The sequence below is a fragment of the Lissotriton vulgaris genome, chromosome 2_1 (genome assembly GCF_964263255.1).
Source record: "Lissotriton vulgaris chromosome 2_1, aLisVul1.2, whole genome shotgun sequence".
In the NCBI taxonomy this organism is placed as follows: Eukaryota; Metazoa; Chordata; class Amphibia; order Caudata; family Salamandridae; genus Lissotriton; species Lissotriton vulgaris.
In genome coordinates this window covers 767,299,548-767,318,049 of record NC_141687.1, presented here as the reverse complement: position 1 = coordinate 767,318,049, position 18,502 = coordinate 767,299,548, and the positions used below count along the sequence as shown (strand labels likewise).

At 47.2% G+C, this 18,502-nt stretch overlaps 1 protein-coding gene across 7 annotated transcripts in view; it reads right to left on the bottom strand.

The window, feature by feature from the left end:
* Positions 1–18,502, bottom strand: part of UBR3 (ubiquitin protein ligase E3 component n-recognin 3) — a 2,118,328-nt gene that overhangs the window by 281,198 nt on the left and 1,818,628 nt on the right. For all 7 annotated transcript variants that reach the window (XM_086956098.1, XM_086956102.1, XM_086956099.1 and 4 more), the window contains one exon: positions 5,860–5,960. In XM_086956098.1, coding sequence (XP_086812224.1) covers positions 5,860–5,960 — 101 coding nt within the window. The remainder of the gene's footprint in view (positions 1–5,859; positions 5,961–18,502) is intronic.

Below are 18,502 nucleotides of genomic sequence, written 5' to 3'. Positions count from 1 at the left end.
TTCAGAGGTAAACAGCAGAAGGCAGAGCACAGCAAGAGCGGGCCTGTTGTCATAAGTGCTCTGGCAAGAGTTGGCACCCTGCCAGATAAACATGCTCAACCTAAGGACATGCACAAGCCCACATCAAATGCTTCTCAGGACTCATAGCCTGTAAGAACTAAAGTCCCGAACCATCTGTGCAGCTGGAACATCCCAGCCATTTTCCCTTTATCCTTCAGCTCTCCGGCATTTCTGATTAGGCAATAGTTGATGAGGCACCTAATTCTTAGGGACCCATAAAACTGATTATATGGCGCCCCTAAAGAAGGCACTTTATTTGCACTAGGATTAGAGAGACCATCAAAAGATCTCTCCGGCCCCAAGTACCCTATGGGGTAGACCCCATGCACTCATTAGCATAGGCCGTGACTGGTGCTGCATCTTAGGTTTTAGGATGGAATAACTGAAGTCAGGAGTAATATTCATTCTGAACTGGCTTGATGCAGTGGAGGTCTCTTAATATTATGCTGATTCATAAGTTTTAATGTTTCTGTGTATTATGTTCCAGAGGTTTTTGAACAATAGCCCATATAATTTGTGACTTGTGAGAACATTAAATTGTTGCGATGGCTGATGGTGCAACTGTCTTTAGAGTTACAACTGACTGATTGTGATCATCTTTTCAATTGTATGAAAGGTGGTTGGAAGATGGAAAATGAATGGTGCCCATACAGAACAAGAGCAGCTCATACCCACTTCTTCCTCTTTTGTTCCTTTGTCTCTGGATCCATCCTGGTTTTCAGCTACAACAGCCAGTTGCCTGTAGGCAGTACCACCAAAACAAGTTCTGAAAAGATGGCAAGGGATGCCCTTCTTAGGAGTCGCTACAAGGAAAGAAAATAACACCCTAACCAATTGGACTTTTGAACTGCAGAGTATTCAGTCAATCAGACTGGACGTGGAATGCAGCCCAACTGCCTAAACTTCAAAATATAAGCTTAAGCTCAGATCAGCTTAATGAGCAACACTGGTGACACAAGCCTGTATAAACACTTCTTTGGTTCTTCTGAACATGGAGAGGAGTGCAGCCCTTTTCCGATTCGCAGGCTGGAAACAAGCTTAACGGTCCTGCAGAAGCTCTGTTGGCCAGCCTAACTTTGCCAGTGTGGAAGACCCCAAAGAGGTTAAGGAGTCCTTAGATGCTGCACATGGTCTCGAAGTACTCTGTGCCATTGACCATAGATCAGAGAAGGGCTGTCTCACAAACCAGTGAGAACCCATGACAAGGTACCCAGGATTTTCAGCGGGAGGACTGCAATTCTTTATTTAACTGTACACATGTTTGCGATCAGGTTGCGATCATGGGCATTACATGAGATTATATGTTCTGTACCATCCAAACATTTAAACTTGACTGCGTTGTGGTGCTTTTCTGTTCTAGGGTTCAGAGGTGTTCTGGTGTCTGCCTTCATCTACTTTACTAGAGACCTCGTTGTCAAATGCTCAACACAGTTAATTAACAGATAGCTTCAACCATGGAAGCCATCCATCCATGCCTGCATTACTCTGCTCTAATGTTACTTATAGACATAGTTCTTGAAGAAACATAGGACTATGGTTGGAAACAATGCATCATATATTTCGTACTACGATGCAGGTGCTCTTGAGCAAAGAAGCATTTGCTTGAAGGGTATAATGAATGCAATAGTACTGCACCAAAAGTACGCATCTCCATCCATGCACTGCAACTGAAGCACTCCAGTGGCAAGGTAATGATATGGTAAAAGTGGTCATTTCTTTAAAGATCCGCTCCAATCGCTTTACCCTGGTGACACAATGGTGCCACTACACCCAAACGGTAAAAGCAAAGGTCCGTGTGTGCCACTGTTTGGTGGGCTCAGGGATAATAGAGAGTAACAAAAGTAGGGTGACCAACCGTCCGTAAATTTCACGGACAGTCCGTCATTTTGGCTGTCTGTCCGTTGTCCGTGAAGGATTCTTTAACGGACGCCATTTGTCCGTAATTTTGACCGGGCACAGCTTGCCCCCACCGCCCTTTTTGACTCCGATGCTGTATGAAAGCTCAGACCCCCAGCAGCACTGTGGAGGCACAGCGGGATGGCAACCCTCGCACCTCCAGCCCTTGATGAGCTGTTAAGAGGTGCTTGAAGGTGACAGAGGGAGGGGCTGCAGGTTCAGGAGCAGGGGCATCCATTCACATGCAAACAGCCCTGAACGCGTCTTGTATCTGCTATTTAGAGGGGCCACAGCCTCACACATTCCATTTCTACCCAGTGCCCCAAACATCCTAGACTCAGCCAGATTACACCCCTGATTACACCGAGGCAGCACCTGCTTCTCTTCACCGAGCTTAATTACTGTCACTAATTTGTAAGCAAACCTCGGTTCTTCAAACATGCATAATGTAATACAATAAAGAAATGGCACAATCGCACCCACACTGATTAACAAAGTATGGAGGACAATCAGTTCAATCAGTTCTCTTAGAGTATCTCCTGTAAGTACTGTATATCACAGTGGGGGATGGCATTTTGGACTGAGAGCCTGTCTTCGCGTTGTCTTGTGCAGGAGAGGAGCCCAAGATGATACTAGAATACTGCATGCCCACCCCTGTATTCCCTCTCCTGTGATGGCTCTTGCCCTCCCCTCAGTGGTGGACTGGAGCCCCCATGTGGTGGCTCCAGTCCACCCCACGCCTGGGATGGCTCCTGTCCCCCCATGTTGTGGCTCCAGTCCACCGCCACCTGTGGTGGCTCTTGTGCCCCTTGTGGTGGATCCTGTCTCTGCCCTGGGTGGCTTCTGTCCCAGTCCTAGAACGGCCCCTGCAGCGAGGGTGAAGTTCTTGATGGGCCTCTTCTCAAAAGGGCTCAGCTCAAAATTAATATGGAAAGGTGGGCGAGTAAGTAAGTGAAGGGATGTGTGAATGGCTGGATGAATTAGTGAAAGGGTGAATGGATGAATGAAAGATTGAATAAATGGATAATGAGAGAGGATAGATGGATTGATGAGTGAGGGGAAGGATGGAGAGAAAATGTAAATAGCTGGATGTATGGGTGGAAGGGTAGCTGGATGATTGATGAGGGGAAAGATGGATGAGGGGAAGGATTATGGATGGAGGGGAAGGATGGATGGATGAGGGGAAGGATAAATGGATGAGGGGAAGGATGGATGGATGGAGAGGAAGGATGGATGGATGAGGGGCAGGATAAATGGATGGGATGGATGGATGGGTGAGGGGAAGGATGGATGAAAGGAAGGATGGATGAAAGGAAGGATGGATGAGGGGAAGGATGATGGATGGAGGGGATGGATGAGGGGCAGGATAAATGGATGGGATGGATGGATGGGTGAGGGGAAGGATGATGGATGAGGAGAAGGATGGATGGCTGGATGGATGGAGGGGAAGGATGGATGGATGAGGGGCAGGATAAATCGATGGGATGGGTGAGGGGATGGATGGGTGAGGGGAAGGATGGATGGATGGATGACGGGAAAGGATGGATGATGAGGGGAAGGATGGATGGATGATGAGGGGAAGGATGGATGGATGGATGATGAGGGGAAGGATGGATGAATGGATGGATGGATGATGAGGGGGTGGGTGAAAGGATGGATGATTAGGGGAAGGGTGGATGGATGGATGGATGGATGATGAGGGGATGGGTGAAAGGATGGATGGATGGATGATGAGGGAATGGATGGATGATGAGGGGGTGGGTGAAAGGATGGATGGATGATGAGGGGAAGGATGGATGTATGAGGGGAAGGATGGATGGATGATGAGGGGAAGAATGGATGGATGATGAGGGGAAGGATGGATGGATGGATGATGAGGGAAAAGGATGGATGGTTGATGAGGGGAAGGATGGATGGATGATGAGGGGAAGGACAGATGGATGGATGGATGGATGGATGGATGATGAGGGAAAAGGATGGATGGATGATGAGGGGAAGGATGGATGGATGATGAGGGAAAAGGATGGATGGATGATGAGGGGAAGGATGGATGGATGATGAGGGGATGGATGGATGGATGATGAGGGGAAGGATGGATGGATGGATGATAAGGGGAAGGATGGATGGATGGATGGATGGATGATGAGGGAAAAGTATGGATGGATGATGAGGGGGAGGACAGATGGATGGATGGATGGATGATGAGGGAAAAGGATGGATGGATGATGAGGGGAAGGATGGATGGATGATGAGGGAAAAGGATGGATGGATGATGAGGGAAAAGGATGGATGGATGAGGAGGGGAAGGATGGATGATGAGGGGATGGATGGATGATGAGGGGAAGGATGGATGGATGATGAGGGGATGGACAGATGGATGGATGGATGGATGATGGGTGGGTGAAAGGATGGATGGAGAGTGGGTGAAAGGATGGATGGATGGATGGATAAGTGGGTGGGTGAAAGGATGGATGGATGGATGATGAGTGGGTGGGTGAAAGGATGGATGATGAGTGGGTGGGTGAAAGGATGGATCAGTGGATTGGATGGTGGGTGGGTGAAAGGATGGATGAGTGGGTGGGTGGATGATGGGGGTAGGTGGATGAGTGAAATGATGGATGGATTGATAAGTGCAAGGGTGAATGAATGGACATATGAGTGAAAGGGTGGGTGTAAGGATGGATGAGTGAGTGAAAGGGAGGGTAGAGGGACAAAAGGATGAATAGATGTGTGAAGGAGTGAAATGATAGATGGATGAGTGATAGGGGCAATGGATGGATTCATGAGTGGATGAGTAGATGGATGGATGGGTGGGTGGATGGATGGAAGGAAGGCTAAGTGAAAGGGTCGATGGAGAGAGAAAGGGAGGATGGATGGATGACTAAAAGAGTGGATGGGTGGAAGGATTAGTAAGTGAAAGGATGGCTGGATTGGCGAAAGGGTAAATGGCTGAATGGATGAGTGAATGGGTGGATGGGATGAAGAGTGGATGGATAAGTGTACAGATGGATAGGGTGATAGGGTGTATGGATGGATGGATAATGGAGGATGAGTGAAAGGATGGATGAGGGGATGGATGAAGGGATGGATGAGTGAAATGATAGATGGAAGGATACATGATGGATAGGTTTGCAAATGGTTGAATATGTTTGGAAATGGCTGGGCTTACTTATATACTATTGCGTGACCTCTGATGTGTCTGTAAAAGGTACCTATTGTCCTGAAGTTTTGTCCTGAATTTTGACCTCCTGTCCTGAATTTGTGTCCTGAATTTTGACCCTTTGTCCTGAATTTTTACACTCACCGTCCTGAATTTGCACAAATGCCAGTTGGTCACCCTAAACAAAAGGCTTCTCTTGTATTTGTCAGATTCAAAGACACACAGTCACCCTGTTAATTGTATCGATGAATACAATTATTTCAAATAAAAGCATTTCCATTTCTTTCACACAAACATGATGCTGCATTTCTTCTACGCACTGCACAATAGTGATTAGCATTTGGTCGCTGCCCCCTTATTACACGACTGCTGCAATACGAAGAGCTAAATTCAAAATAAATTACATTCCTTCACCCTGAGGCGTTCGGTTCAGCTTGAAATATAGAGCTGCCTCTTCACACTGAGCAGACGAAGGTCAAGCGAAGGGCATGATTTCTCTAGAACAGATCTTGATACGTTTTGTGTTTCCATGCCTCCTGTCTTCACTGCATTGAACGACTGATAAAGGAGGAAGACGCGGCACAGATAAGCAAGGAAAACCACACAAAAATGTCAGTTCAATGTCACTTTTTAGATAAGACACAGCTATTACTCTGGAATCCATCTAACACGTTCTGCCCTGATGTTCTGAAGACCCATATTTTACACTTAGTAGGCAGTAGGGTTTCACATTGTTTACTTACCTTTGCGCAAGGGCTGGGGCATTGTTAAAATTTGGATGAGCAAAAGTGATGAGACATCTCTGAAAAGTACAGGAACGTCTGCTTTTTCTTGACAACTCAGTCTATAAAAAACAAAAGAAAAGTATTTGGTCATTAAAAAATGCTATTTATTGCAAAACGTTCATGTCGTACAGAGATTTTTTATATTTGACAGTCCTGGCTGTAATAACACCAAACGTCTATAACTACGTGCACATTTTGATGGCGCCCATCAGCATCTGCAGTCTAGTAGCGTCGGGACACTGAGCATGATAACGAGTTTGGCGACGGGTTACTCTTAACTCCATCGCTAACGTGAGGGATATTTCGTCCGCCCTATTACGAGTTCCTTATGTTCCATTGGATATAATGGAACTCCTAATATGGCGGAGGGGATATCCGTCACGGTTGTGATAGAGTAACCCGTCTTCAAACTCGTAATCAGGTCCCCTCAGTAGAAGTGCGTTCTATAAATACAGAGGATGGTAAGTACACAGGTATACACCAATGGAGTCAAATGTAGGACTGGTTGGTGTAAGCTCACGTGATCTTTGTACCCAGCAAAGGCAAAAACACATGTTCACAATGAGCACACAGAAGCACTTCAAGAAACGTGCGCTACTTCCAAAGATATATGTCCGAAAAGGTGAAACAAGAAATATCGCTTTTCACTCCATTTCACTTTCACCTAACCGAGATAACGAGGCTCATGTTTCCCAAACTTGGAGACTACAGAGATGGCATCCAATCTTACCACGAGGAAAGCGCAGTAAATCAAGACCATTAGGCACGCTTCATGAGAGCGCCGAGTAGGTCATGTGCTACTCACTTTCTGGTTATAAAAACGGGAAAGACACAAGAGCTGATTTTTGCGTGAGTGAACAAGTACCTTACCTTCGGTAATGATGATATAGCTGTAAAAAACATAAGTTAGATATGGATTTCTTACCTTAGAATTACCCCCAGGCGTCAGACTGGATCCAGAAAGGTTTTTCATCAGCAGTACCTCTGCGCGACGGAAGGTGGCGTCGGTCGACTCCGCGAACATCGTTGACATCGTGATCGCCCAAGTAGAAAGAAAGCACACGTTTTGGATCCTCACAGTGAAGCCTCTTTACCTCTTTTGAAGGATGCGGAAAGAAGGTGGGCAAAGTGATGGTTTGGCCAAAGTGGAAAGAAGTAACCACCTTGGGAAGAAAGGAAGGTCTAGTTCGAAGGACGACCTTGTCTGGATGGATAGCCAGAAAGGGAGGCTTGGAAGAAAGAGCTTGTAGCTCACTCACCCTGCGAGCAGAGGTGATGGCCACCAGAAAAGCAGTTTTCAAAGTGAGGAGTCTGAGAGGACAGTTATGCAGTGGCTCAAAGGGAGCATACATAAGATATGTCAGAACCAAGTTCAAGTCACACTGAGGCATTACTAAGAGAACAGGAGGAAACAGATAAGTAATGCCCTTAAGAAATGTATTTACAACAGGGCACTTGAAAAGAGAAGGCTGATCAGGGAGCCTGCGGAAGGCGGAAATGACCGATTGGTAGCCCTTAAGAGTGCCTAGAGCAGAGCCCTGCTGGGACAAAGATAGGAGGAACAAGAGAACCTCGGAAAGAGGGGCAGAAAGGTGATCCACAGCATTAGCTGTGCACCATGCCACAAATGTATTCTATCTGCAGGCGTATACGGTCTTAGTGGAGGGACGCCTGGCTGACAAGATAACATGGCAGACCAGGAGGCAGGTCAAACTATGTCAACTGCCACCGCTCAATCTCCATGCAAGGAGGTGGAGGCTGGACAGGTTCGGGTGGAGGACCGTTCCCTGTTGCTGCGACAGAAGATCCTCCCGAAGAGGCACACGGGTCGGAGGATCGATGGCCATGTTGAGCAGCTCTGGATATCGGACTCTTCGTGCCAAATCCCAAACCACAAGGATACCTTGCGCCAGGTTGCCCCTGATCTTCTTCAGCATTCTGAGCAGAAGTGGTATAGGCTGAAAGGCGTACAACAGACCGCAACTCCACTCGGGACGGAAAGCGCAGCCTAACGAGTGCTGCCTTGGAAATTCCAATGCAGAGAATTGCTGACATTGTGTGTTCTCTTCGGTGGTGAATAGATCTAACCAAGGCTCTCCCCACTGTCGAAGGAGACCTTGCACCACCTCCGAGTGAAGATTCCATTCGTGATCCATCAAGTACCTGCGTCTGAGTTTGTTGGCCCTGGCGTTCAGTGAACCTGCCAAGTGTTGAACCAAAAGGGATATGCCCTGATGTTCCAGCAATGTCCAGAGGGGGTGGGCCTCCTGACATAGGGTCCACGACCCCACCCGGCCTTGTTTGTTGCAGTCGTTCCTTTCGGGCCGTGGTTTCCAAGTCAGGCAGGGTGACTGCTACTCCAGGCGAGTGGCACTGGATCAGGGGGTTCCACAGGGCTCGTCCCTAAGCCCAACGCTTTTTAATCTATATGTGGCCCCGGTCGCCTCCATAGTGGAGAGCTACGGTCTGCGCATGGTGTCATACGCCGACGACACGCAGCTGGTCATCTCCCTATCGCGTGCACCCGGCCTTGCGGCGGACATCTTCAGAGCATGCATGCAAGATCTTGCTGCCTGGATGTCTGCCAACTGCCTTAAACTTAACGGCAACAAGACTGAGGTGCTGGTGGTAGGGGGAGACCGGGCGGCGTGGACGTCGGCGTGGTGGCCTCCTTGCTTGGGACCAACACCTACCCCCTGCCTGGAGGCGAGGAATTTAGGTGTCTGGTTCGACTCCGATCTTACCTTTGGCCCCCAGGTCAATCGGGTGGTCGGCACCTGTTTCGGGATCCTTAAGACTCTCAGGAAGGTTTTGGAGCTCCTTCCCATCAGAGCCCGCCGAACATTAGTGCATGCTTTAGTCACATCCAAGATGGACTATGGCAACCTTCTCTATCTAGGAATCCCCGAGAAGAATCTGAGCCGCTTACAGGTCCTGCAAAATGCCGCTGCTCGGCTAGTTCTCAAACTTCCTAGAAGATCAGCCTCCAAACCCGCGCTCCAGGCCTTGCACTGGCTTCCGGTCAGGAGCAGGGTAGAATTCAAGGCCCTCTGCACCTGTCACCGGATCATTAATGGCAGGGCACCCCCTCCTCTTCAGGGTCTCCTGACACAATACGAGCCATCCCGCGCGCTGAGATCCTCTGGTTCAGGGCGCCTAACTATCCCAAAGGTGTCCAGAGCAAGGATGGGTGGCAGGTCCTTCAGGTACCTCGCCGCATCCTGCTGGAATAAACTTCCAGTAGCGCTGCGTCTGGAACCATCAGAGCTCATCTTTAGAGCCAAGCTGAAAACATATCTTTACACCAGATAGCGGCCCTCCCCGCAGGACTCCCTCTGAACACGCTCACATTTCAGCGCGGGGACACGCCGTTGTGCGTCACCATTGCGCTCTACAAGACCCATTATTATTATTATTATTATAGTACCACATGGCGGTGGTGTTGTCCGTGAACACCTGCACTACTCTTTCCCGGTCAGAGGAACAGAATGCCTTGAGTGGAAGAGGGATTGCCCTGAGCTCCAGAAGTTTGATAGGAAGCCCGGACTCCGCAGGAGACCAGAGGCCTCTGATCTCCGCCTCTCCTATGTGGCCTCCCCATCCAAGAAGGGATGTATCCGTCACAACTGTTTGTTCTGGTTGGGGAAGAGAGATGGATCTGCCGTTGACCCAATCCTGGTTCGTGAGCCACCACTGAAATTGTCACGCAGTGCCCTCCGAGATCTGGACGCAATCAGACAGATTCCCCTGTGCCCACAACAGAGCCTGCATATGCCACCTGGTAGGATCGACCAGCAGTATGCAGGAGGCCATAATGCCCAGAAGCCTCAGGGTCATTCTGAACGAAACCCAGGATAGAGGCTGAAAGATCGGAATCATAGCCTGAATATCCCAGACTCGGTTTTCGGGAGGATAAACCCGAAGCCACATCATGTCCAGAACCGCGCCGATGAAGAGGAGCTTCTGAGAGGGAATCAGGTGTGACTTCGGCACATTGATGGAGAACCCCAACGAATGCAGGAGGTCAGCTGTAGTCTGGAGGTGGGAGACTGCCTGGGGGAACCCGCCTTCAACAGCCAGTCGTCGAGATAGAGAAGACTGAAACCCCTGATCTAAGCAGATGAGCTGCGACCACTGCCATCACTTTTCATGAACACCCGAGGGTCACTGGGAAGGCCAAAAGGGAGCACAGTAAATTGAAAATGATCATGGATGTGAGAAGTTGGCCTGATATATGATGCTCACTAATTCTAGTGATCACCTTGTATCAGTCCAAACAACCCTTATGGTGATTGGTTGTAAGTCAACCTTATAGACCAGCTATCCTTATGGTAGCATGAACAAAGCAGTCTTAGGCTAAACTCTTTTGGCATGTGAAGCCAGCTGTTTTACCACATATAACCCCTTGAATACCAAATGAAAGGACACCACACAGGTAGTTATGAAAATAAACAAGATATTTATTAACTAACAAACACCTCTGAACTCTTTATGAGATCAGAGGGCTAAGCACATGACAAGACTCTTAAGAAAAATACGATAAGTTGCACAAATTACAATGGTGCCCTAGGGGCACGACAAACCATATACTAAGTAAATGGTATAAGGTAATCGATAGAAGGAATGGAGCTGTCCAGAGGATGTAGGATCGCTGGGACTACACTATCCTGACCTGAGGTAAGTAATAGGAGGCCCACGGAACGCGTGTACAGAGTGTGAACTCACACGCGAGATGCGTAACAAAGTCAATGGAGAGTACAAATTACGAAAAGGTAAGTATTAGACAGTTCCGACGAGCTAGGACTAAAACGACTGGAAATCTGGACACTAGGAGAGTCAGTCTACCCTTGAGCACCGAAATGCCCTTGTTACCTCACCCACGGGCTGCGGGTGCACAGGTGTCAAAGTATGTCTGGTTTCCGCGTTGAAGTCTATGGAGCCTGGAAGAAAAGATGCTGCAGGTGGTCAGATGGAAGATGTCCGGAGTGATCCAAGGGTGGATCAAGGAAGATGAAGACCTGAAAGCAGAGGGGACAATGTTCACAGTCACTAGCCAGTGACTGTAGTGGAACCAGGAAGGAACCAGATGCTGTCGTCGCGATCAGGTGAAGAGTGGACGCTTGACTCTGCAGCCACGTGGACCAGGTGGTGTCTTCGACGACCAGGATGAAGGCACGAGCTGTCCCACGCAGGCTCTCGCTGTCGGCGGTGTTGGATCCGGAATCGGCGTCAACAGGCCTTGGCAAAGGCAACCCACGCGGTGAGTGGAAAAGGCGTCTGGTGCGGACCAGGAGGGTCCGGGGTGCTTCTCCTCTGAAGGGAAGCAGGGGCCAGTCTGGAGCAACCAGACCAGCGGTGTGGATTTCAAGGATCGTCGTCTAGGAGGCCACTAACCAGCCGGCAAGTGACCAGACAACGCGTCAAGCAGCAATCAAGCAAAAGGGCCCCACGCAGATCTCGTGGATGCTGGAGGGCTGATCTTCTGTGCAGGAGCTGCTCGGGACTGGGGCTTCTCAATCCCCAAAGCACTTCGTCGAGGATGCCTCTGAAGTCGTGCTGGAAGCGAAGTGCAGTTTCTCCAAGATGGTCGGTCCCACGTGTCTCGTCGTACCCACGGATCTCAGCTGTGCTGCAGATGTAGGTAGAGGTCGAAGAGGTTGGGAATCCGGGTCTCGTCGGGCTCTGAAGTCTGGATCCACTCGGGAAGATGACAAAGTGAACCGCTAGGACGCTTGATGGTGCCTGCAGATGCAGGGTGGACACTCCTTGCCCACAAGGGAGATTTCTTCAGTCTTCTGTGGAGCAGAACGTCGAAGTCCAGAGTTTCTTCTTGTAGAGTTTCAAATCAGGATAATCTAATTTGGAATGGGACCAGCTCCTTCCTTTATTCTCCTAAAGGGGGCTGTACTATGACTAGGTCCCTCCTATGGGTGGGACCAGGAAGGGGGGTGGTTACACCCCCTATCCCTTGTCCGGTTTTGCGCCAGAGCTGGGGCTGGAGTGCCCCAGCAACTGGTTTGAACCGGAGTATGCACAGGGCACATTGTGCGCCCCAGGCATGTCTCATTCCTTTCAGGCCTGTCCTCCCTAATACACAAAATCCTGTCTGGGGTGGTGCTAGCACCTCCCAAGGCAGGAAATCCTTTGTCCAAGCCTCGCTTGCTGGAAGGACTCCCAGCAGCAGGAGGTCAGACTTGTGTCTGTGGTGGCAGCATCCATTTTGTGATGCTGAGGCTCGAGTTAACTTTTATCAGGGTTCACATTTACATACATGTTGTGTCCCTCTAGAAGGGTGGAATGCTACCCCCGTCGCCAGAACTGGTGAGGGGGTAGTATTCCAATTCGTATGACACCTTACTCGACATGTTTTGATAATGCTATGCCAAAGTTAGAAATAACCGCGAGGTTATAATGCGCTTAAGAGTATATGGTATAGCGTTATCATGGAAACAGCTAAAGAACTTGGTTCCGAAAGCTGTAGACAGGCTCAGCTCATGCCAGAGCACTATCTCACATAATTCGGAGCACTCTGCCTCCAGGATTGTTAATGCCTGCCATAGGAGTGACTTATAGGAGTATATGTGTTCATTTTAGGTTTAGATATAGGTATACTATATCTAAAGCAAAGGGGTATTACAACACCTTGCACCAGCTGATTGATCAGCCAGTTGTGTCAGATTTGGAGGGCCAGCCAGGGGTGGCATAATACATGATGCAGCCCCTGGTAGGCCTTGGGTTCACTTGTGCCCTGGGTACCTATGGTACACTGTACAAGGACTTACAAGAGTGACCCAATACCAATTGGTAAATGCACCTAAAGTACATGGATGTCAATTTAGAGAGAGAACAGCTAGGCTGTGGGTCTGATTAGCAGGCCCACAGCCAGGGAAAGTCGTAAATCAGTGAAGCAAAAAGCAAAAATCTGGCGTGACCATAGGATTGCAGACCCTACTCTCCTACAATCATGGTCTACCTTGAGTTGCAGGTAACGTCGGTGGGCCGCCAGGACGGGGATGGAAAAATTAGCGTCCTGCAAATCCAACGCTACCATTCGGTCTTCCAGATCGAGAGCAGTCTAGACCTGAGCAAGCGTCAACATTTTGAACTTCTCCATCCGGAGGAAGCGGTTGACGCTCCTGAGATCCAATATAGGGCGCAGGCCCTTGTCCTTATAGGGAACCAGAAAGTAGTGGGACTAAGAACCACGACCGACTTCTGAGACAGGAACACGCTTGATGGCTCCCTTGGCCAAGAGAGCAGTAAATTCCTGCTAGAGGAGTGCCAGGTGATCCTCCGACATGCGGTGGTATTGTGGTGGCATGGCTGAAGGGGTAGCCTTGAAGGGGAGGGAGTAGCCCCTGGGACTATCTGCAAAACCCACCTGTCCGACGTGATGGTGCGCCAGTGGGGGAGGTGATGGTGAATCCTGCCGCCCACTCGCGTTTGATGGGCCTGAAATGTCAGACTAGGAAGGTTTGGAGGCTGCTGCGGAGGGGGGGTTTTGGTGGACTGGCCGGGGTCGACGCCAGCCAGGGGGTCGACCGGCGTTGAATGCGGTAGTGGTGTCGGTTGAGAAGGCCTAGGCCCCCCCAACCGAGTCCATGGGCCCGAAGGCGCACCAGAAGGTTCGGGCTGCCCAAAGATGGCGTGCATTGCCTCGTAGAACAAACAGAGCTGGGATGAGAGTCGCTCCGGGTCCCGGGAAGGGAGGGAAACGCGAGTCGACTCTTCGGGCTCCGCATGCAGAGCTGCAGGAGGGGCACCACCCGCATCCCTCGTCGGGTCGGCCGACCGACCAGAAGTCATAGAGCGACGATGCTTCGTCAACTTCTTGTGCTTCAAATTACCTGACCCCGAGTGCGAAGACTTCGATGACTTGGACGAATGGTGATGGCTCTGCGACCGGTCCCTCAATCTCTCTCGCGACCGGGACATCAACTTTGGGTTGTGGTCACGCTCCAGGCCAAAGAGGCACGCGCGGTGCGGTTCCGTAACCAAAATCAGTCTGGAACAGGAACCGCAAACCTTGCAGCCGGTCATCCCTACGTGTACCAGGAGTCAGAGGCTCAAAAAAAGACGTTGACAAAGTCGATCAAAAAAGTCAGTCAAAAAGTGACTGGGGGTACTCTGGATCTGCGCTGGCTGGCGCAGAAAAAGAAAGAACTGATGTCAGCGCGTGAGGGCGGCATCTAAGTAGTTACCGCGACGTCATCCGGGCGACAAGACGCCAACGACTAACGCAGAGCCGACCGACTCCACCTTCCGACACGCAGAGGTACTGCAAGGAGCATATCGGCACACAAAGTAGTTATTTGTACGAAAAAGCAGCAGCGGACCTTAAAGTGCCGCACCTAATGCTCCAGTTCCAAAGTCAGTCAATGTTTAAGTATCTTTTTCTGTGCTGCCAACCCCGACACCAGCTGCTGTTTGGCGTCGCTGTGCTCTCCAGATCAATTCAACAATTTTTTAATGTTCGTGGGGGCGCACCAAAATAGTAGTCCAAAAGAAGTAAGTAGAAAAATGTTCTTTATTTATCTTTGTCCATCAAAAACACAAATCATCAATAGAGTATGCAACAAGTCCAGCCAACGCGTTTCACTCCCTACCCAGGAGTTTCTTCAGGGCACTGCAAATCTTTCAGGTGTATTGTGTTCGGGTACTTCCCCTATTTTCACGCTCATTTTCTTTATTGTTTTTTCAGTCGTTTGTTCACTCCTGTATAATTCTTTAATTCATGCAGTTTCTGTCTTCTCTTATGGTTATCACGTTTTCAAAAGGCTTGATGTTTCTTGCCCATAGATCAATTCAGGTGGTCCACTGTATGTCCATCCCTGGCCGTATTAGTGCAAAGTTGTTGCAATACTGTAGTAACAGACGTTCGGTTTCAGCGTCTCGGCATGGCTGGTTCCAGGCTCAAAGTAGTTATCTTCAATGCCAGGAACTAATGTGGCAATGTGTGCTTTTTGAGGCCCAAAACTTTTTTTTTGCTTTTGCCAATGTTTGTTATAACGGTATGGGCCCAGCAGATCCCACACTGAGGTAATACAAAAAAAATGCCAAAACAAAGCACTCACTGACAAAACCAAAAGGCTGACCACCAATTTCAGACCTATGGATTTGTAAAGGCTTGTTTCTTTTTAGGTTTCCTATAATCTTATTGAAACTAGTTACATTTATTTTCCATTATGAATATTTTTTAGAAGTACTAGCATACATCAACACATTTTACCTAATGATGCTGCAAATAAATGGTACCTAAAATGTTACAGTACTAAGGTTTTTTTCCTACTTGAATTTTTTTTGAACATTTTATTTTGAACGCAAAGAATCATCAATCTAGCTTTCAAGCTTCTGCAAATATTTGAATCTAATTAGAGAGCATTCTGAGGGCATTATACATAGCCTCAGATTGCTAAACTATGAAAATGTGTGTCCACATTTTTATACTGAAACCACGGTCAATAGTGCTATCGCAGCTAACGACATTTACTTAGAGCACCCACCCTAATAATTAAGGCTTTGCATTAATGAACCATGAATACACATTGAACGGCATTAATACGCCCTTCCCTGATTCATAATATAGCACTGTAAACTGGCAGCCAAGGGGTTTGTGCTGTAGGGGTTGGACCTACTTGTCCCAAGGACAAAATGCACATGAAAACTTGTTGCCCTTAACCCTAAACAATATGTCCTGGGCGTCGGGCTATAGGAATTGCACATCCCAGCACTAGCCCTTAACTGAGGGCATGTTTGATCATTCATTTAATTAACACAGCGTATAATTGGTTACAACGCCAACCACAGGATACTTAACTGGTTTCACTGCATTTACATTATACATACATTTGAGATGGCTCAGCTTTTGGGTTTTATCTAATGTTTTATTCACTGCAGCATGGCTCCATTATTCACATACTTCTTGATGATGTATGTTGTCATTTGTTACCTTTAAATATCACCATGTGGTGTTATTTATATACAGGTTGGTTTCATCATTATTTTGTAATGTTTCTTTTCCATTATAGAATTATCCCCTGAAATGCATCGGGAAGAGCTTGAGTTCATACAAGGATCATTATGATTTTGATGTACTATTGTAGGTTTGGAATCATTGTTCATCACATCAACTCATTTACGATTGATACATTGTTGTCCAATGAATATTGGATAAACTTATTAAATAACTTCAAGTATAAACGATTGATGACATTGTTTTGTTGAGACATTTAAGAATTGAATTAAACTTCAGATGGTATTATGTTGTGCCTAGGGGGCCAGACCCTATTCTGGCACCCCAGGAACACACTGTATATATAGGATACCGTTTCAATCTTTACTGCATAAGCTGGTTGTGCATGTTCATTCTATTCAATTGAATTGTTCTTCTGGACTTAAATTTAGCTGGTTGTGCATGTTTATTCTATTCAATCGAGTTCAATCAATAAAACTTTATTCACTTTACAAAGTAGAAAACCATTAAAGATTACAGAACTCCAAAATGAACAGGGCATATATATTTCCTATTCACAGTACACATCAAACATATTAAAAAGTATGCAATCACATCACACGGGCTTAAAACTCAAACAATCCACCTCCATTGCCTTGTGGCATAATCCCATGTTAAAAATCAATGCAGAACCTCTCCAATGGGTACACTGGTCTGAAAAAGGTATCAATCTGGTGAGTGGTCTTTACGAGGGAAGCAACCCACTACCGTTCTCCTCAGTTCAAGCCACACATTATCTCGCACCAATAGATTTCTACGACTTTCTGAAATTAAAAGCGCTACTGTCTCCCCGCTCCTTGACATCCCCTGTGCCATGGCTTTGGAGCAACATTTCTCGCATCAGAAAAGCGGGACACTTTGTCTAGACGGTTTACAAACTCCTTCTCCCCCTTCCCCAGAAAGCACACAGACAAAATGAGATGAGATGGGAAGCAGAGCCCAATGCAACGGGTATGACCTTCGAATGGGATATAATCCACACAACTGCATTCAGGAACAAGGTCTCCCCTATACTGTCGCAAACTAAATACATGATAATTAACAGGACATATTGGACGCCGGAGAAGCTTTTTAAACTTCACCTAAGAGACAGCTCTAAGTGCTGGAATTGTGATTCAGGAGTAGAAGACCTGGCCCATATGCTTTTTAATTGTCCTTCCCTGAGGAAATATTGGGGAAAATTCTTTGATTGCACAGAACACACTTTTGGTATCAAGCCTACGAGGGAGTTTGTTTATATCCTACTAGGAGTACTTGACCCAAAAATAACAAATGCTACTGACCATCAGCTCCTTGATTTATTGCTCACTCTAGCATGCAAAGTTGTGCTATGTAAGTGGAAGAACGCCTCTGAAGTGTCGTTCAAAATGTGGCAGGAATGGGTGTCCTTTTTAAGAGGGGCTGATAACCCGGCACTACATTCCTCCCCAGGTCGCGCCTCTAATAAAAAACTATGGAAATTGCTTGACTCTTCCTCCTTTTCATTTGATCCGCCATAGGTACTATAGGTAACTCTATACGCCTACCTCCGATGTGTGGTTGGGCAGAACTCATCTCACACACCATGATTGCCGTGCACAATCACCAACCTCAAGGCATTATCCCCTCAGGAAAATATGACCTAGGAGACGGCCACAGATACTGGCGACATAAGACCCCCAGACAGATATACACATTGTTTGTGCAACTGTATATGTATTATGTGTGTAGAGTTTGGTGATTTGTAGTTTGTATAATTTTGTTAGAAATTAGATCTAAATAGGCCTGTATTCTTGTCCAAATCTGTATGCAACTCATTACAACTTATTACAGACCTCTGTTTAATCACATGCTACATTTTTTATTCTTTTTGACTCATAATTGTATCATTGTATTTACTGTATTTTATTGCATTCTATTATTTTATTATTTCGCCATTGTTTTGTCTTTTCTCTATTTCTTTTCCCAAATAAAAACGATTTGAATTTTAAAAAAAAGTATGCACATGCCATATATAGAAATTATATAGAAATTATTAAAAAGCGCTATAATTATAGCTTGGATGGAACCACCGGCTAATAAAAAAAGGTACCATAATTACAGTTGAGTGGATCAACCGGCTAGGATGACCATGTGACCTCATCATTAAGTTACAAGTAAAACAGCCACTAAATAAGAATTTAAATTTCCGTACATTTTCTGTACCTCAGCGAACATTTCAAAAATCCAAACACAAATGGAATACATTCGGGCTCTAACATTTGTAAAAAATAAAGCGCTGGGCGCACCTTGGTAAAGATTTATTTTTTTAAAAGTGATTTTAAAAAGAACCTCCGGGGAGCATCATAGAAGCTGCAAAACAACATGAAATGCAGCAAATCCTGTGGGGACACTCAGTCTCAGCCACAGGGTGCTGGCACTTGTCCTCTATGGCACCCCTGAGGAACAGCAAGTAAAAAATTGAAATAATCCATTTGAAACCTGGTCAAGAAGAACCGCTCGTGGGCCGACAGGGGCAATAAAAGATAGTGCTCCGTGTCTGGGGTCGTTTTAAGCATCACAAATTTACAGACGCTAGTTTCAGACAGTTCTACCCCATTTCGGTTTAGT